At 42.1% G+C, this 21,180-nt stretch overlaps 1 protein-coding gene across 1 annotated transcript in view; it reads right to left on the reverse strand.

Annotated features, from left to right (window-relative positions):
• Nucleotides 1–19,574, reverse strand: part of LOC136845999 (Parkinson disease protein 7 homolog) — a 23,786-nt gene extending 4,212 nt beyond the window's left edge. The window contains exons 1-5 of the mRNA XM_067116582.1: nucleotides 19,061–19,574; nucleotides 18,676–18,946; nucleotides 15,293–15,454; nucleotides 1,239–1,308; nucleotides 371–496 (exon numbers count right to left, since the gene is read on the reverse strand). Coding sequence (XP_066972683.1) covers nucleotides 371–496; nucleotides 1,239–1,308; nucleotides 15,293–15,454; nucleotides 18,676–18,759 — 442 coding nt within the window. The 5' untranslated portion in view covers nucleotides 18,760–18,946; nucleotides 19,061–19,574. The remainder of the gene's footprint in view (nucleotides 1–370; nucleotides 497–1,238; nucleotides 1,309–15,292; nucleotides 15,455–18,675; nucleotides 18,947–19,060) is intronic.
• Nucleotides 19,575–21,180: the final 1,606 nt, after the last annotated feature.

A 21,180-nucleotide genomic window follows, 5' to 3' on the forward strand; every position in this document is an offset into this window, starting at 1 on the left:
GAAATATTCGCATAATTTTTCTGCAACCACAAATAACAAAACTCCTATACCAACAACCAAAAAAATATTTAGCTACAATGTAATACATACAGAATGATGATAAACACTGCATCTGAAACACACTTTGCAATTCCTGTATACGGAAGTATTTTGAAGGAAAGCTGGCTCAAAAAAACTGTATTCTCAACTCTGAGGAGAAAAACTGATGACATACAACCTGAATTTCAATCCCAGTTTCATGGCAAATGACAGCAACTGTGCCATTTTTTAAATCTTGAATCATTGCTAAAATGACAATACTGTATTGTGACCATGTGCAACTCTTGAAAGGTTTCAGATAATAGAACTAGAAATAAGATATGCTACTTACCATCAATCACCACCTTGTCTGGTTGGAATGTGTACTTTCCAGGAGGAAATTTCTTTTCCAAAGATGGATAGCAAGTCACTTTCTTTCCCTCTCCAACTCCATGTGCTGGGAGGCAAATTGCAGGTGCTGAATAAAAACAAAATACAAATTTAACATGGAAAACAAGTCCTGTAAAATGACAAAATATTAAACTTCATGAAATATAATAATCTAGTACTTCTAAATTCCTTATGAGCTGCATGAAATGATACTAATATCTAACAAAACTACAATCTATAATTGACATTACATTTCCATTCCCTCCAAAATTTTAACCTTTATAAAAACTCCACATTAAACCCATAAATTTTCACTGACCTTAATTCACAGGAAAATTTGATACTGCAAACTAATGCTGTTTACAACAGCTATATTTATTAAACAACTAATTAAAATGCCAATGATACCTTTGTTATCAGGATCTAAATAACATATTTTCCTTGATCCTTCCATGTATTCATAGTCATCACCTGCCACTGGGCCAGAAATAGTGGCAAATGATGAGGTAGCATAATATAACAAGCTACATAAACTAGTTCAGTTACCCTAGCTAGTTAGGTCCTGAAAATCTACAAGTTCAAATAAACTCACTACACAGTAAATTTACTAAGGACTCATGGGTGTCAAACTTTGAATTCAAGATAATTTTGTACAAAATTAAGTTGTTCTCAAGAGTTAAACTTGCCACTTGCCAGAACCATTCAAAAGCACAGGTTAACTTCACAATTTAATCTAAAACCTCATGACAAAGCTACTGGATAAGGTATAACAATTACAGCCATATAATAATTGAGAATTCTCATGTCAAACATGAAAATTTAACACTTACCTGCACAAATAGCTGCAATCACTCTGCCAGCCTTCTCTTGCTCCATCAAGAGCGCCTTTGCTTCGTCACTCTGAAGAAAATATTACATGAAATACTTTTTGTTCAAATCTTTAAGATCTAAATTTGTACTACAATATTTCTGGATCGGGGACCCGTGTCAGCCGGTGAAATAATCCATTCAGCACTTATTTCTAGGTAATTCCGTTGCTAGATACCAGAGAAAAGCTAAATGTAAAGCTGGGGTTACTACCTCCAGAGCGAGCTCCAAGAAATGGAGTCGTATATGGTAAAGGGTGAGATTGTCACAATCACAGGACCCTGCCCTATAAAGATTCCCCATGTCAAAAGTCCCAACGAGAGAGGTGCCGATACAAGCCCGTGCACTACTCGCGGACTGTACACAAGGCAACACTAGTCGCATTCCATTTTAGCACGCGATTTCGTTCACGTAATTTCGTTGTGCTCCTTATTTTGTGCTCTTTTTGGCTTTTTTTATGGCATCCTCGCAAGGTTCTTCTTCAACAACTTGAGTACCAGTGTTTTATTGTTTTTTAGGCGATTGAGGCTCCTTATTTTCCTTTAGTTTAATAATTAAAGGGATTTATAACGCCCGTCTCGATCTCCTCTCACGACGTCTCATGACCTCTCTTGGTCTTGGGTCGGCATGTTTGTTTTGTGTTATTTATTTGTATACTTTTTTGTTTGGGATATATTCCCAATTAATGATTCCTAACTTTAGTGGGTTTGATTAATTTTATGTTTGTTCTGTACCCCTTTACTACGAGAAGTGATGTTTAGCGTTTAGGCTACGAGCTACCCCCTCGGGCCCATTCGCTTATTTTCATGGCTTCATTATGCCTTAATTTTGTCCCTCACTTCTCTTAGCTTTTGGGAATCTTATTTTCATTGGTACTGTTACGGTTTTTTACTTTGTTTTTACAATTTTGTTTATTTTGTGAATTTTGTGTTCCCTTGCTGGTCAAGTGCTGTCTTGCTGTTTAGGCTACGTGGTTCCCCCTCGGGCCTATTCACTTATTATTTTGGCTTTATTTTGCCTTATTTTAGACTCTCACTTCTCTAAGCTTGTGGGAACATGATTTTCATTGGTACATTTAAGTTTTGACCTTGTGCTCGGATGCTTTTGAATTTTGTTGATTATTTTGGGTACTTTCATTTAATTGGAGGTCAGCCATTTCCCTTCACGTTCATGTCATGTTGGGCCTGCCTATCCTCCTACATGTACCTTATAAAAAATTTTTGTTTAATTATGCATTATTTGGGTTATTAGTTAGCCTTTATCCCTCTCCTAGGCTTCCTTCCTTTGCATCGCCTCAGTTAGGTTAGCCTAGGGGTTGGCTATAGCACTTTTTCCCTTCGGGGAAAAATCGTTAAGGGAGGGGCGATCTCGATCTGTACGTATGAGTTTCATGTCTGTGATCTCGTTCTGTACATATGTGTTTTGTCTGGTGCTTCCCTTTGTTTGGTTTTGGCTTGGATGAATTGCCTACGTCCACCCTCTCCCTGTTTCGGCTTTTCACTTAGGCTAATGTTCCTAATAGGTTAAGCTGGAATAGCGAGGGTTTACCTGCGTAGCCTATCCTAGTTCATTCCTTCTTTGGGTTGCTTACCAAAGGTGACCGGGAGTGCTCTCCCCACTCCTGTTCACACTCCTTTTACCGACTATATATATTATTTTGTTGTATCGGGAATCCCCTTCTCCCCCTTTTACCCTTTGCTCTCTCTCCCCTTGGTTCGTTTTCAAGGTTTGTTAACTTTCCAAGGCTTGAGAGCAATTTATCCTTGTTTTGTGCTGTAGCCTACATCCCCTCCCTCTGCATTGATTGGTTGTCCCTCGGTGTGTCTGATCTTATCGGTTGGCACCCCTCCTGGGCCTGGAGGTGACCGGGAGTGCTCTCCCCACTCCTGTTCACACTCCTTTTACCTTTCTTTGCTCTCCTGGCCGTAGAGGTTTTTGCCCTTCCTCTCCTTTTCTCTCGCTCTTGTCGTGCAACACAGCTCACATAGCGAGGGGATCTATGAGGATCTCTGGGCGCCCGGGGAGTGCTGTCCCACCCCTGGTCGCTACTTTGGGTTACCAACCTCCTGGCCTATCCTTCCCTCCCCTTCCTTTTACGTCGACTGTTTCCCTTCGTGGTGCTTCCTACATGTTCGCACCTCACTGTTGGGATCTTATACAAGGCCAGTTAGCGTTTTCCACCTAACTGTCTTCTGTTTTGTTTACTTTCGGCGTTCCCCCTCCATTTTGCTACTACCTGTTTGGTGTTTCATTATCTTGTTGGGCGCTCTCCTTGCTTACTGCTCCGGCGGTTATAGTGTTTAGCGGTCGGCGTTTATTCCCCCCACCGCTATCACTTCGTTCAGGATATCCTCCTCCGGGGGTTTTCCTCTCTTGGCTCTGAGTGCGCCCACTTCCGAACAGTTCATAACCTTCCCACTATGTTTGTATCCGTCACATATTATTAAAACATGGTCGCTCTGGAATGTTCCGTTGGCTCTGTTTTTGTGTCTATGAGATTTGTCCTGTTAGCCCGGTTTTCTCTTCGGTTTTCTCCAGGGGTTTTCCTGGTCTGACTAGGCTGGGTCGCTGCTACGGTTCTCTGCTCCGGCATCCGTTCCAGCATGCCCATTTCTCATACGTTTTCAGCTGGTTTTGTCGAGTGCAGGAATGCTCCGCTATCCTGCAACAAGCCAGCGGTCACGGAGTCTATAGTTCCCATTCCGGTGCGCAGTCTGTGTTGGAGAATTTATAGTTTGGCGCGGAAGGTTGTGAAGTACGCTATGCTCTCCCCGAGCAGACTATTTGATGAGCCCGTGGGTTTTATATGCACCTGTCGGTTTTATCTCCGTCAAACTCCGCCTCATATGGCTTATTTTTGGCTCGGAAGGTTGTGAAGTACGCTATGCTTTCTCCGAGCAGGCTACTTGATGAATCCGTAGGTTTTATTTACGCCTGTCGGTTTTATCTCCGCCAAACGCCGCCTCATATGGCTTATTATTAGTCGTTTGGCACCCGGCAGGTTGCGTTGTACGCTATGGTCTCTCCGAGCAGGCTACCTGATGAATCCGTAGGTTTCATATACACCTGTCGGTTTTACCTCCGTCAAACTCCGCCTCATATGGCTTATTAATAGTCGCTCTTTCGGTGTTTGGGCTCTCTCCGGGCGAGATTCTCGGTGAATCGGTAGGTTTCATATACACCTATCGATTTCCCTCCGCCAAACTCCGTCTCGGCGAGATTGATGAATCGGTAGGTTTCATATACACCTATCGGTTTTCCTTCGCCAAACTCCGTCTCATATGACTTATTAATAGTTGCTCCTCCAGTGTTTGGGGTCCTAATTTTCCCCCTCCTGGAGGCCGGCCGCAAGTCTCGTAACTCTTCGCTTCACACCCTCTAGTCCGGGGTCAGCAGCTTCGGGCGAAACGTAGAGTCGGGAAATTCCTATGTCCTTTCGGTGGACATTTGTAATGTTCCTTTCCTTGGCGCCCAGTTCTCAATGTCAGTTGCTGAAGAAGTTGCTGCCCCTTTGTTTACCGAAGTCCAAGAGTTGACCCGGTCCTCTTAAAATAAATTAACTGTTTACGGAGAGTTTTCTGAAGACGTTGCGGCCTTCAGTCTCGTTCTCGAGCCTGTGAACATCGTCCCGGAGCGATAAGTAGGTGCGGGAATAAGTGAGGCAAACCTTTTCCGCTTAGCTCGAAATTAAGTGAGGCAAACTTTTCCTTTAGGGGATTCGTTAGCTCCTCATCCCTTTTCGACGGTTCCTGGTCTACCGTCCCTGAGGTGAAATCAGTCAAGAAAGACTCTTTTTAACCCAAGAAGACCCGCTCCGGGGCCCCCTCGAGGACGTCTCGGATCTCTAGTCCGGTGCCGTCTACGAGTTAGGCCTCGTCTTCTGGAAAGGGACACGGCCCAAGCAAAGCAAGGCGGTTACCCCCTCCTTCCTTTGTTGCAGACTCTTTTACGGGTCTCCTTATAAGGAGCTCGATATGAGGGTCATTGACAACCTATCAAACTATCTAACTATCTATCTACCTCATGGTCCGTGCCTTCCCTTTCCCAGGAGCTTAAATCCCAAAGAGATTAATCTCAGGACTCATTATCAATGGATCACCTGTAAAATCCTGCTCCGTTCCGGAATTCTATCGTTCCGGACACCTCCACCTCTTTTCCCCTTCGGTCTGGGGAACCTTTGGCGCCTAACCCTTTATGCTTCCCAGCATGTAGGCACCCTCCTATCGAGGGTGTGGGCACACGGAGGTTGGTGGAATTGCATTTCTTCCCTTCCGGCCTGGTATCCCCTTATCTGGGTTTTACCAGACTGGCAGAAGGAGCATGGTATCTGTCTGGCAAGATCCCTAAGGGAGCCCTCATCTTCCCTAGGGGCTGGGCACATCGTCTCCGTTGTGAATTCTAACGGAGTGGCAGGCGGAGGATTCCAAGTTCACGCCAGCTATGGGGTCTTACCGTGCTCTCTTTGAGAGACCTGCTTCCTACCCCTTGTGCTCCGAATGTAGCCCCTCTTATCAACAGGCTTGTTTCGAAAATCAACCGCTGACGCATTTCCGGGAGACATATCACAGATACGTTCACAATGAATCTTCTAACCCCGGACTGCGCTTCTAATTTATTCAGCGTACAGCTCCTAAGCTTCGGAGTCAATTCGGAAGCTGAAACAGGGTGTAAAGACAGGCTTGCCAGGTCCTGGAACTCTTTGACTTTAACAGAAACAATGTCTGTGGTATATAATGGCGGTTCATTGTTTCCAGTCCTGATAAAATCTCTCTTGTCAGGTTTTCTGCAGGTCCCGCTTTATTTCATCAGTCCGGATGGACAGCTGAAAACACATTTTTCGCCAGCCACGTTCCGCCTTGAGCCGAAAAGTCTTATGAACAGTTTCATCTGGAGAATTAATCTTTTCCCCAGGTGGGCGTTGTTACGGTCTGTCCGGGGCTACTAATGTTAATCAGAGCCTCCGTTCTCGTGGGTGTCTACCTTACGAGCGGAAACAATCTGATCTTGCCGGGCCCTATCCCAAGTCCGGCAAAAAGTTCATGTAGTTCATGCGCCCCCCTGCTCAGGCGGTGGTGCAGGCTCTTCAGGTTCCTGCCCCTGGACACTCACTCCCAGCCTCCACCTTGATGTGTGCGGGTTCAGCCAACACATCAGCCCCTTGTAACTCCCCCGTGTGTCTCTGCCTCCCCCATGTGCCTCCGCCGGAGTTTTCTTTGCTTCATACGAAAACCCAAGGAAGGAATTTTCACTAGATATTCTACCAGAGGCACTGAACCTCGGGTTATCATAGGAGCAGGGAAGCATCCTGCTCCTCTCCGAGAAATTGGGAAGGCATACGCTTCAGGGAGGCAATCAAGCCTCCTCCCAGTAGTATTTCTCACGTGGGTGGGAGGCTGTACCATTTTCGGGGCCACTGGAACTTCAGTCCTGGGCCCAGAGTATAGTTATCAAGGCCCGGGGTGGAGCTGGACTGTTGTCCCCTCCCCAATCAGGTTCGGTCAGTTACCGGCCGGGATCTGGAGGACTTTGTGAATGGCCTGTCAGGCTTTTTCAGTCTGCCAGGAAGTTCCCTTCCACTGGAAAATTTTTCCGGCGTGTCCTGTTTATTTTCCTCATTCAATGCGCAAGTCTCGGTTGCTTACAGTCTTGTAGGTTCGGATCCTACTGCTCCGTGGAGCCGTAACCACCTCTATAGACCTTTCCGGCGCTTCCTTTCACATCTTAGTTGCAGGAAGGTTCTATCCCTTCTTGGGATTCAGACTTGGGGAGCAGGCGTACCCCTTCAGGTTCATGCCCTCCTCAGTGCAGCCCCCAGAATATTTGCCAGTTTGAACAATACCGTAGCTCAACAGCTCTGGTATTAGAAGGTTATGCTAGCCGCATATCTAGTTGCCTGGCTCATTTGGGCACCCAGCGTCGGGAATTGCCTGAGGGTGCCGGTCATTATAATCGGTTTTCTAGAGTCTCTGGGCTTCTAAGTACACAGGAAGGAATCCCAACTGATTCTGGAGGGTAGCCTTCAGTAGTTGTGAATCCAGTGGAAGCGGAAAGAGATAGCAAGGGCAACCAAACATTTCATCAACACAAGCATACCTCTCGCCGTGCCCAAGAAAAGGTCTTGGGCTCTCTCCAGTTTGCTTCAGTGACGGTTCTCCTTCTGAAGTCAAAGCTGGAGTTTTTAACCGGGGTATGGCGGAGTCAGGGACGTGTCTCCCTGATTCCTCCTATTTGAATAATGGCCTCCGGCCTTGAACAACTGTCAAGAGCTTATCGAAGTCAGTTCCTCTCCAGCTTTCCCCTCCGGCCTCAATATTCCACACCGTCACCTCTCTGGGCGGGTGGGGTGGATAGTTTTGGCCCCATGAAGTACATGGAACTTAGTCGGTCATGTTCTAGCAGTTTCATTTCAATGCTTTGGAGGGCTGTGGCAGTCTTCCTGTCCTTGGGAAACTTCTTCCTCCCAAGAGGATTCATTTTACGCTGGTTCTGAACAAAGCAGCAATAGTGCGCTGCGTAAACAAGTGGGTTCGAACTCGAGTTGCATCATTCAGGTTATGGTTCATTCTTCTCCATAACCAACAGACACAAGTGCCTCTGTCTGCCACCCTTCTCGTAGGAGTCCAAAAGGTCACTACATTTTCCCTATCCAGGGCCTCCCCCCTGGTGTCGTAATAGTCCTTAGACGAAGCGTCATTCAGGTAGTCTTGTGATCTTTTCCTGGACCTAGAAGTAGGTCTGTTTGCAACCCAATTCAGCCACAAGCTATCAAGCTGCCACGCCTGGTATAAACTCAGCCTGCGTCAGCCTCCTCAAAGTTCTGGTGCCCTGGCTTTGTGGTCTTTGTGAATTTTACAGTTTAGGAGGAAACTGATATTGGTCCTGTTATTACTGTTTTCCTAAAATCAGTCAAGGGATCCTACTCTACTGCAGTATGATTCTGCAGTTAAGTAACTAGCACTCTTCACATAGTTTTTGAAGCTTCAGTAATGATGCAGCCGCATTGGTCCCGAGGAAAGTGTTTTGTTGGAACCAGACTCACAGGCCCTTAACTTTCAACCCTAGGGTCTGTGTTCGTCTGAGACCAGTACTCCGTCCACATTCGGTTTCCTGGTCTTTGAGTAATGTATCGGAGTTAGCTTCAGTAACCAACAATCATCTTGTTCTTACCTTTCCTTGTTGGGGAAGACCCAAATTTTTAATCAGCTTAGCTTCTAGTGCTGGTTTTCCTGTACTGTCTGCCCTGTCTAGCGGAACCAACCATTTTGGTTTCCCCACATCAGGGGTAGTGTTGCGAATTCCTCACCCTAACTTTCTATCTACAGTTGAAGGTCCTCATTTTCGGTGGTCACCTTGGGAAGTACTCCCCTTTCACAAGGTCTGTCTCTGTGCCCAGTTTTCTCCTTACAGGCTTTTTTAGACAGGACCTCTGCAATTTGGTCAGGTCCTCTCTTTATTTGAAAAGGGGGGGGGGGGTACTGATTGTGTCTGCTATTAGGCAGCAAGTATTTTCTTAATACAAGCCTATTCAGGTTCAATTCCAAAGCTCATGATCTTAGACGGTGGCCACTTACATTATTTTCATTACATGAATTTCGAGGACCTTACTAATGTTCAGGGTGGAATTCTCCCTAGTTTTCAACGTCTCTATTTAAAGTCTTTAATAGCATAAGAATGATATTTATTTCTCTGTTATTATTTCACCGGCTGACACGGGTCCCGATCCAGAAAAAGGATTTTGACAAAGGAAAAATCTATTTCTGGGAGGGGCCCGTGTCACCCGGTGACCCACCCCTGTTTTTCATTCTCTCCCTCCCATGGTAAACATCATTCTAGTGGGGTGGGTGCTAACATGGAATGCGACTAGTGTTGCCTTGTGTACAGTCCATGAGTAGTGCATGGGCTTGTATCGGCACCTCTCGTTGGGACTTTTGACATTGGGAATCTTTATAGGGCAGGGTCCCGTGATTGTGACAATCTCACCCTTTACCATATACGACTCCATTTCTTGGAGCTCGCTCTGGGAGTAGTAACCCCAGCTTTACATTTAGCTTTTCTCTGGTATCTAGCAACAGAATTACCTAGAAATAAGTCCTGAATGGATTATTTCACCAGGTGACACGGGCCCCTCCCCAGAAATAGATTTTTCCTTTGTCAAAATCCTTTATTTCATTAAAAAACTGTTCCCAATAACAAAATGCTTTTCAAACACAAATTCTACTTATTGTCACAAATATTTCCTCACTACTCAGACAAAAATCTTTCAAATACAGTATACCTCAGGAATGTCTCTTCTATATACTGTATCACTCTTATACTGAAAATTTTTTCATACACTAATGTGTTGTATTGGAATGTGAACTGCACATACAATGATATATATAAAACTGGGTGTCAGAGATACTAAATTTCCAATTACTGTAATTTTAAATACTGAAATAACAGACCAAGTAAAAGTACAAAAGAAAAACTCTTGCGACCATTTTGTTTGGTGCCATGCTTTAGTAAAATAGCTGCCTTAATGAATTGGGCGACTGTATTCTTGACACTAATGACTTCTCAGCTTAATCTATAGCCAGGGATCTAAAAATGGCATTTTTATAATAAAATAAAGTTTTATATGTACTTACCAAATAATTACATAGCTATTAGTTTCTATTACTGGCAGCTAGAATTTTGAAGTTCGCGGTAACGCTACTTTTGTTTTGGCTAGGCGAGTGACACCGCCCACTTTCAGGGGAGGAGAGGAACCAGCTTAGCAGATGATCTCGATATGTTTATCCCTGTAGGGGGTTAGTGCCATCAGTGCACCTCATGCAGTGCACTGTAGGCATTACTTAAGGTTCTTTCTTTGCAGCATGCCTTCAGCCCCTAGCTGCAAGCCCTTTCATTCCTTTTACTGTACCTCCTTTCATAATCTCTTCCATCTTACTTTCCACCCTCTCCTAACAACTGATTCATAGTGCAACTGCTTTGAGGTTTTCCTCCTGTTACACCTTTCAAACCTTTTACTGTCAATTTCCGTTTCAGCACTGAATGACCTCATAGGCCCCAGTGCTTGGCCATTGGCCTAAATTCTATATTCAATTCAATTCAATTAAACTCAATATGTTTATGCCTTCCATACATGCGAGGGGAGGAGGGAGGGCTTTGATCATGTAATTACTTGGTAAGTACAGTATACGAGTATATAAACTATTTTATGATAAAATTGTCATTTTTATATAAGCTACTTACCAAGTAATTACATAGCTGAATCCCACAATATAGGATGTGGGACGCATGAAGTATCTATCCTAATACATCAAGATTAGTAATGTAAAAGAAATAGAAGAATTGCTGGCATTTGTTAAAATGCTTGCTGGTTCCTTACCTGCTAAGAGAGCTTCTACAGGAAAGTACTGCCTCTGGATGGTGCTCATCTTAACGCACAGCAGCATGGTGGTGTAGCCAGGAGTCACCTGCTTCATTAGCGGGATTCCTTTGTTGCAAAGGAGTGTCCGACTGCACACAAAGAATAACAAAGTTGCCCCTGCCTTGGGCACAGTACCAAAAAACAAAACAAGAGAATAAAAAACACAACTGCCTATAGCCAAACATTACAGCATACCATTAACCAACCATTTACGGATAAAAGAAAAACTGGTGAGCACTCCAAATACTAAGTACCGTCAGGCTCCCCTACAACTCGACACCATGAATCAAGGCGAAAAAACAGGAAAGATCAAGGAAGACTTCCTACACTCTTCTCCCAACACCATACCAGCAATCGAAATAGGACCCAAGGTACTACAATTTTCATAGTTTCAATGTCACGCAAATAATGAGCTGCAAACACCAATTTGCATTTCCAAAACATTGTTTGTATAATAGAGGAAATAGACAAAATATGCCTAAAAGCCAGGGACGTGGCAACTGCCCTCACCTCACTTGCTTTAACTTTCACTAAGGGCAACGTATCCTCGTCAATTTGCGAGTCCACCTCTAGAATTAGATCCTTATAAAAAATGCCAAGGCATTTTTCGAAAGAGGGCAAGAAGGATCCTTTACTGAGCACCAAAGGTTGCTCAATGGCCCACGGATCTTTTCTGTTCTCAGTAAATAGTATTTCAATGCCCTTACGGGGCAAAGAGTTCTCTCTACATCCTCTGGACCTAGAATATCTATTAAATTTTAATAATGAATGAGCAAGGCCAGGGACTGGCAGGGGACTCACTCTTAGCTAAGAATCCTAAGGTAAATGAGCAAATTGCATTATCTTGAGAGAATCCAATCTTTTTATCAAAAGCTTGAAGCTCACTTACTCTATTGGCAGTCGCCAACGCTACTAGGAACAGAGTCTTCCTAGTAAGGTCCCTCAAGGAGATAGATTGCATAGGTTCAAAACGTGGTTGCAACAGCCACTTCAGTACTACGTCTAAATTCCAGGCTACTAGCTTATCTCCTTTCTGTTTGGTCATGTCGAACAACTTGATGAAATCAGAAAGATCCTATTAGTGGAGAGATCTAAACCCCTATGCCTAAATACAGAGCTCAACATTGCTCTGCAGCCTTTATTGGTTGAGGTACAAAGGCTCCTGGTAGACTTCAAATATAGTATGAAATCACCTATTTCTGCTACAGATGTCTTAGAAGACGAGATGTTGTTTCTCCTGCACCAGTTACAGAAGACTGTCCACTTGGCTTGGTAAACTTTACTTGAGGAATGTTGTCTACAACAAGCAATAGTGTCTGCAACTGTCTTTGAAAATCCTTTCACTTGAGCCAATCTGTAGATAGTCTGGATGTGGTTAGAGCCAGAGTGGACAAGTCCTTGATGGAACCTTCTGAAATGTGGTTGTCTGAGTAGACTGGGTTTTTGAGGCAATAGCCTTGGAAAATCCATGAGAAGTTCCAGCAAGTCCAGGAGCCATTCCCGGGCTGGCCAGAATGGGGCTACTAACGTCATCTTTACATTCTGATGATTCCGGAACTTGTTTAATAGTTCTCTCACCATCTTGAATGGACGGAAGGCATAAAGGTCCATGTCTGACCAATCTAAAAGCATTGCGTCCGTTGCCCAAGCTTGTGGATCTAGTGCTGGCAAACAATATGGGGGGAAACGATGGTTCTTTGCTATCGCAAACAGATCTAGAACTGGCCTTCCCCACAGTTTCCACAACTCTATGCAAATGAGAGGGTTGAGAGTCCACCCTGTGGGGAGAACTTGTTTTTGACAGTGGAGTTCGTCTACTAATACGCTGAATTTTCCCTGAATAAATCTGGTGAGGATATGGGTTTGATTCTGATCTGCCCAAATGAGCAGGGCTCTTGCTGCTTGGCAAAGGGAAAAAGAACGAGTTCCCCCTTATTTTCTGATATAAGACAGAGCCTTGGTGTTGTCCGAGTGGACGGACACTGTCTTCCCGGACACCTCCGATGCAAACACTTGCAATCCCCAGTGAAGTGCCGTCAATTCTTTCACACTGATGTGCCACTTCCTCTGTTCTGAAGTCCACAGGCCTGAAACTTCTTTGTCTCCCAGGAGGGTGCCCCAACCTAGGTCTGATGCGTCTGAATAAAACACTAGATCGGGGTTCAGAGGGAGGAGTGACTTCCCTTGAGAGAGCTTGTCTTTCAAATTCCACCAAGCAAGATCCTCTTATTTCCCTCGTTATCAGAAAAACGAAAGAATCCAGGTGTTTTCTTTCTGTTCCAGTCGATTTTCAGAAAGAACTAAGTTTCTCATGTGTAGCCTTCCCAGGGACATGAACTGCTCTATGGACGAGAGTCCCCAACATGCTCATCCAACTGTTCGCAGAACAGGACTGATGGCCGAGAAATTTGTTTGTCTTCTGAAGGCAGGGTTTATCCTTTGGGGGGAAAGGAAAAACCCGAAAACTCCGAGAGTTTATCCTCATCCCCAAATAAGCTATCTCCTGAGGAGTCAGTTGAGATTTTGAGAAATTTATCAAGAGGCCCAAATCCTAGGGGAGAAGAAGGGTCTTGTGAAGGTCCTCCACACATTTTTCCTTTGACAGGGAGCAAATAAGCCAATTGTTGAGATACAACGAAATGTTGACCCCCATTAGATGTAACCATTTCGCCAATAGGGCTAGAACACGCATGAATACCTGTGGGGCCCTCAACAGACCGAAGCAAAGGGCTCTGAACTGGTACACTTTGTGCTCGAACACAAACCTTCAAAACTTCGAGTCCCAATGAATTGGGTCATGGAAGTAGGCATCTTTCATGTCTATCGAGACCATCCAATCTTCCAGATGAATGGATACAGGGGCGGACTGGGACATCTCAATCTTGAATTTTGTTTTCTGCACGTACAAGTTCTGGGGACTTACATCCAGAACTGGCCTCCAGCCCCCCGAGGCTTTGGGGACTACAAACAACCGATTGTAGAACCCTGGAGAGGAGGTATCCTCAACTAGTTCGACTGCTTCTTTTTCAAGGAGAGCTGTCACTTCTAGGGAGAGGGCTGAAAACTTCTCGAAGTTTGACAATAATACAGGCTTGTTGCTTAAGGGAGGTTTCTTCAGAAATGGGATTGAACAGCCTTCTCTCAGTACTTGAACAATCCAACTCTCCATTCCTCTCGCTTCCCAATGCTCCCAAAAGTGGAAGAGTCTTGCCCCCACAGGTGTGCGGAGGACTAGATCTTCACTTACGTGTGGGTGATTTGTTGGAGGACCTCTTGATTGCTCTGGGGGTGAAACGGGCATTTCCATGAAGTTTGGGGAAGCCTCTTTGTCTGCCTCTACCCTGAAAGGGCTGGGGTTGAACAGGAGAAACTGTCCTGGAGGAGAAGGCCGGAGACACTCTAGGTTGTCTCGCTGATTGTGCGAGGAGGTCCTGCGTAGACTTCTGCAGATCAGAAGCAATCTGCAGCACAGTTGCTTGAGGGAAAAGGTGTTTTTTATCAAGTGTAGGAACACAAAAGCTCCCTTTTCTTAAGGATTCCCATCGCAAATAGCGAAGATAATTCAAATGAGCGGTCTCTAATACCCTTATCTAGGCAACAGATGACTCCCCAAAAATCCAAAGAAAAGTCTTACGGGATATGAGGGCAATCCTTCAATTTATGAACAAGAGCTCCTACTGCCCAGTTGAGAAAGCTGAGAACTTCCAAGACTTTGAATAAGTGCTTGATAAGGTGGTCCAATTTCGAGGATGAGAATAAAATCTTGGCTGAACTGAACGCCGACTGTCTGTGATACAATGTTCTTGTTGTCATCATTCTGACTCTATGCCTGAGGCTTGTCATATAATTATCTTATCTTGGGAAGGTCAATCTTGGTGTGAATACATACACAGGGGCACCCTTGCTTAAGCCTTGTTGTATACTCTTGCCCTCCTGGAAGGCAGGGTCACCATCAAGGTAAAACCATATAAAGAGCTACTGCTGAAGAATACTAACTGGAAACGGACAGTCTCTAAACAAGCATAGTAATCAAGATGATGAGGTGGACTAATTCAATGTGTCTATGTCTCTTGCCCACCTTGGAAATCTGCTGGCTAATCAGTACACAGTTCTATATTTCACACACTTCTCACTAAACATTACAAATGCCAAAATGCACATTGTTATCATGAATAGCACCCAGCCAGAATCTTCATTTAATCCCCATTTGTGTCAAGTGTAATTATACCTGCACAATTGTTGGTTATCAAAAATGGACTTGGGAATAGATCAAGGAGCAAACTGATGTTAGTGTACTAAAATTTTGTAAAGTAAAATTTCAGTTTTGCTTTACAACTTTTGAGAAAATCATATAAAATTGTTAAACTTTACATAAGTTTACTTAACCCTAAACAAAGAGCAGTTGTAAAAATAAGACCACTTCCATTGTACAAAGACATTTTCTTCCCTGACACTCATAAAATCGATATTTATAACAAGAAAAGTTGGTGAACGGAAAGCTTTCACACTTACTGCATGCAACAGATGCTAATGACTGATAGCTGAAACACAAAATTGAAACATACAGATAATTCAAATTAAAAATATTAACTCTGCTACACTTACCGCAGCAACATTTTCAGATCCTTGCATTCCACCAGGAATAACAACAGCATCATATGGGCCTTTGGCAACTGCAGCTGTAAGGGACATGTCTGGTTTAACATAGACATCCCTGCTACATTTCATGGGTCCATCACCACCTACACCAGCAACTGTCACTGTTATCTGAAAGTTGAGCAGGTATGGTTTTAGTTGACACATACTAACACTTTCCTTTGAGGAATTGTGATGCATGAAAAACTTGTCATAAAATTACTAGTAATACTTGTGTAAATATACTAATTCTGGAAAATGTAAGATTTCTATTTCTTTCTAAATTGATAAACCACAACACTGGAAGATGTTTTCATTCAGAAAGCTGTACATACAGTAAGAGAAAATCAGCAATGATTCATGAATAACCACCACATTAAAATGTTTAATATTTTACCTGGTAAAAATACAAATTATTTAAAGAATTTTGTGAACCATCACCTTTCATGTAGGTGACTCACTCCTTTGGAGGGAAGAGTGTCTCTATTGACTGGCATATTAAATCTACATCCCAAAATGAAATGATCCTGGTAACATTGTGAGCAGAGCAATGACTCCTGCAACCTCCTGGCATTAGGATGCAAGACTGAAACAGAGTAAGGTGTATCTGAACTCTCACTCTGGGATTTTTAGAGAACCAAATGTTTCCCTAAAGAAGGCTAGCATAGGTCGGAAGGCAACTGATAGGTTCAGATAACAGTTTAACTACCGCCACCGTAACTCATCAAAGAGAGTTGTACCGTCAGCAGAAGCTCTACATCTGATGCCCAATTGTCACATCTACCTGTTGCCATGGTCTGTTCAACATGGAATCTGCCTGACTGCTGTCCCACAGAGAAAGAAGAAGGGAGAGAGCCAGTTGCTCAACTATTCAACCTCTAGCCTTATGGCCCTCAGGTAAAATGCTGTTTTTTTCTTAGACGATTATGTAGAAAAGTGTGTCGTGATTTGTTAGTAACTGATGACATCACTGTCAGGAATAAAAAAAACCCTGATGTTTTCAAGTCTAGAATGAAAAAAATCTTGTTTCTGGCTACTTTCCTTCACTGGAGCCCAAACGGTCTCGTAAATAACACCAGGCACAAAGTATATGCTCAGTTCTGCAGTGTTGTACAGAATGAATGATGCCCATTTTACCAAAAAACAAAGGCTTTGAAATGTAACCACATTATTAAACATTATCTTCAATTATAGGATACTAATTTGAATCCAGCTGAACTGTGCCCAAAGTGACTTGTTCACGTGAGGAGCCGTTACAAAACTGCTACACACCCCCCCAAAAATCCCTGAAGTCTGAAAACAGGAAAAAACAAACAAGCTACTGCTTAAAACTCTCCTTACAATGTTGCTTGATAATTAGTGTCATCAATTTTTATTAGTGCCTCATAACAAATTGACAAATGAAATGCTGAAAAACTGTTTCTACAAAACCAAGTATCATGTTTCCATAAGCTTCATTAAATGGTAGTATAGTGTAGCTTACAAAGTTTCAGAGCACATGCCAAGTAAAAAACAACTGTCACACTTGCACAGCATTCCTATAGCACCACTTAAAAATTAAGTGCTAGGGTGCGTTACTGGTTGAGCGTTCATGTACTGGTCCTGGTACTTTAATGAAAACTCAGTAACATCAAATGTAAAACTGACTATAAAAAAAATACTTTCAATTGTACTTCTTAGTTGTTCAACAGCATATTTGATAAGATCTTAAAAAAAATTGCGATCAGCTTTTCCTCAGTTTCTTTACATAATAAAAGTACCAGGCCTTGAAGCTTCAGATGCTGTTTTGAAGATAAAACCTGCCATCTCTATAGAAAATCCTTTTCCTGGGATGTCATGCATACTAAATTAGCCTAGCCTACCATTTAATCATCTACACAGAGAAAATGGTTAAAAAGTTTTCAGGGTCAGTCTATAACATACATTTTGGGTTAAGGTGGTGATGGTAGTAGTGGTATACTTAAAGCTGCTGTTTCCAAGGGTAATCAGACTACCACAGCTGCTACCCTCCTCTACAAAAGCTAGGCTATACTTATTGCTGAAGTGATATATCACTTTCACATCTTGTTACTTCACCTAGGCCTATAGAAGAACAGATTCTAAGTCACCAAACTCAAATGTGCCTTAGGTAGCTTGGTCAGGCCAAACTATTTAGGCCTCTACACCTACATCCACCTGTACTGGGACCTAGGCTGGTACAATAGATTAAATTTTGTGGTAGGCTACAAGAAATCTGAGACTTTAAAGGATAGATCTTAGTAGTAGCTCCACGGCAGCGATTTCCTTCTAACCTGACTTTTTCTACAGTTTTTTGGTTGCTAATTATGGATTTACCTTAAATTTTTGTCGCACGAATGTAATTAACCTGTAATTAACCCCTGAAGTCCATCCAACAGGGGGTTTCCATACGCGATCTTCACGAGACAAATCACAGGTACATCTGTTTCAAACAGTTCATATCCCGTCCAGCAAGTGCAATACAGTAACTTGTTAACTTATGGGTACCGCCCCCGCCCCCTGGGCCAGTACTAAACACGGCAAAGGGACATTCCATTTGGCCAACAACAAACAAATGTATCGCCAGTATCAGAAGCCCTAAAACTATAGAAAAATCCAGTTTCCAAGGTAAAAACAGGCGCAAAGCTTATATGTAGAATTACCCTTTAAAGTTTTGTCACCATCTTCTCAAATGATTACACTCTCAACGCTGAGGAATTTATAATTTAAAATAACTGGAACTACTTCAGTGTAAGCTACCTAGGCTATCTGTAGGCCCATGAGTAGCCTAGCTTTAGGTAAGGGGGGGGGGAATTTTAACCACAGTAGGACTAAATGCCCTTGGCAAGTTTAAAATAAGAGGTATCTCCGGTGTAATATGACTCTATTTTACCAATTTTTGTCTGGATTTTTTCTCGGAAACACAACAGCTTAGGACTACCCTATGAATGCTAGTGTTCAATTCTGTGCGGTCAGGGAAGGGTCCAAAGTAGTAGAAAAACAACAAAAACTCGGGTTTCAATGTTAACCAGACCAAAATTATCCAAAAATGGCGACAAAACTATCGGAAAAAATAGTTCTTGGGCAAATACAATAAACTGTTTTGCTTGTGTGGCTACCAAACTTGGCTTGCTTTGACAAAGTCCTGAGGTACCGGCAAGCTTACATTTAGGTGCTCATCCCTAAAGTAAATGCAATTTATATCTACTACCCCAAAAAGGACATTCCTTACACCATAAGGTATAATTTACAACTTATGCACGAGCCTGACAACAATCTTGTTACTCCGGTACTTGAGTAGATTCCGCAACCCGGTTTTTATTTCCCCGAGGTAACACAGCTGAAGGTCAACTTACTCCGCCTCTCCTCAGTGTGTCAATAGTGATGACAGCTTCCATTTCCTCGGCACCCTCGGCCAACAAAAGCACGGCAGACACCATTTTGCTTGGAGACAACTGAAGTGAACTGACAATCAACGGAAAACCGACTAGCAGCCAGATTCTCTTGACTTCTTTGACAGAGGACAGTTGCCACCGGACCAAGGGAAGCAAGCGAACAGAGTTGCCAATTTAATTTCCATAAAACTCTAAGTACGCGACGACAAAGCGCTAGATACTTTTGGAATACCTGACAAAGTAAATTATTATTATTATTTTTGCTACTGTACATCTAAATTATCAGATAAGATTAAAAACATGATGACTGACAAATAAATGATGTTAAGTGTCTTGATGTACTTACTACTGTTTTGTTGCTAAATTCGGGAATGTCCATATCATCTTCCCCCTCCATTCCAAAGTCAAAGATATTATTGGTTTACTTTGATTTATATTTCTCAGTTTTCCATTCTTATTAGTGAAAGTTTTCAACAGTTTCTTCAGTAGTATAGGTATTTTTCTTGCTAACAGAAATTTCCGACAGTGAAGGGAACAGAAATTACTAGAAAATAGCATTCCTTGTATCTATGAAGGCGCAACGTTGCAATTCTGCAACACGATAGCTATAATTTATTAATTGAAATATGAATTTACAACTTAAATTCTATGAACTATTTAGTTATCATTATTGACTATTGATAACGTTCTAGATTTGGAGCCAATTGATTAAAAAAGTGATAATTCATTAGCTATAGACAGCGTGAATCGCTAAATTTTTCGTACCAGAAGAAAATTCTCAGAAAGCGCTAAATCTAGCGTTAAAAGGAAAACCTGCCTTGAAGGCAAACGCTGGGTAGTATCAGGGATAATTTGGTAATGGGCCAGCTTTATCGATTCTAGACCGTAGTTGTGCTTTGTCATCTCGTTCCATGAAGCCAACAGATAATTTCTTCCTGCAGTGAGATAGTGCCATCAACGCACCGACAAGCCTTTTTGCTTTACCCCTATCCCCCGTACCCTATTCAATCTTGCTGTCCGGCCTCTCTTACTGTTGCTTCTTGTTGCAGTTGTGTGGCTTTCTTCAAGTTCCAGTGTTCCAGTGGTGAGCTGGACAACCTAAATTCATTAATTAAATCAGATTCTTTTTCCACATCGGCAAGCACACATATATATATGGAAGTAACCAACACACAATCACATGGGTAACAGAAATAAACTTCTAAATATTATATATATATATATATATATATATATATATATATATATATATATATATATATATATATAATGAATATTTTATTTTATTTTAAATAACGTTTTTCTTTGAAAAAAGGATTTTTTCAGAAAGTAAGAAATAAGTGGAACAAAAAATAAGCAATAAACAATTGGGAATCAACGCGCCCACAAAAAATAGCTCTCTCTCTATCTGTCCCCCTACAGCTAGAGCGCTTGGAACCACAAAAGTCGCGATTTGAGAAAATCTCCATACAGCAAGCCATAAAGCTGAGGAACACCTTCACTGTAACAATCGTCTACACTCCTAATCGGTCGTTGTTTGTGGTGACGTCATACAATGGTTGTAGACTCCTGCTTACGTCACAGGAGTGTTACCACATGACAACTGTTTTATTTTAATATGATGTCTTGCATCATTTTTGTCAGAAGACTTTAGGACTTATTGATAAGAATAAATGATGAAAATAAAATAATGAAATATCCTTTGTTAGCTGCGATTATCACGTTCTTACTGAAAAAGTGCCATTTACTATTTTAGTTTTGGTTATGCAGCCGACATCTTGCATTGTAGCCAAAGTAAGCTCTAGCATTCTTTTGAAACTATTATATTTAATTTCATTAGTTTTCTTTTTCTGCATCTAGTAGCTAATTAAAATTATATAAAGTTCAATCATAATCCATTATTATATAGAATTATATTTTGATAGCTATGATTCAATTACGACTTACATGGATGTTGAACCCCTTTTACTAAGTTGTGTTCATTCACTTAAACAACCTTAAGAATTCCACCTCGTTTTATGTATGTTGTTTTATTTCGGTTATACTGCTTTGTTCTGTGTCAGATAATTTATCTGTATGACTGAATATTATAAAGTGAAATAAAATCCTAGGATATTATACCTAAACAAAGAACATAGCCTGATTTTTAAAATATTTTTTAAGAGTAGAATGCAACTCATGACGTCACAGCTCGACCTTTTTTTTTTTTTAACAACGTCTTTGATGGTTAAATATCAATGGTTATTTGGAGAAGCCAATGACCCGAATGGCATCAACTCCTCTGGTTTATGGAATGTTATTTGAGAACCTACCCGAATGGCATCAAAGCTCAGCAAAGGCAGAATAAATTTTTTCACTAAAATCGTTCCGTCATAAAGAGAGTTTTCCATGGTTAATTTGGCGTATCTCACTTGCAGATAATGCAGGGATTCCGATAACAATATTTTATGTTTAAGTAAATTAAAT

This window comes from Macrobrachium rosenbergii, chromosome 14, assembly GCF_040412425.1.
Source record: "Macrobrachium rosenbergii isolate ZJJX-2024 chromosome 14, ASM4041242v1, whole genome shotgun sequence".
NCBI lineage: Eukaryota > Metazoa > Arthropoda > Malacostraca > Decapoda > Palaemonidae > Macrobrachium > Macrobrachium rosenbergii.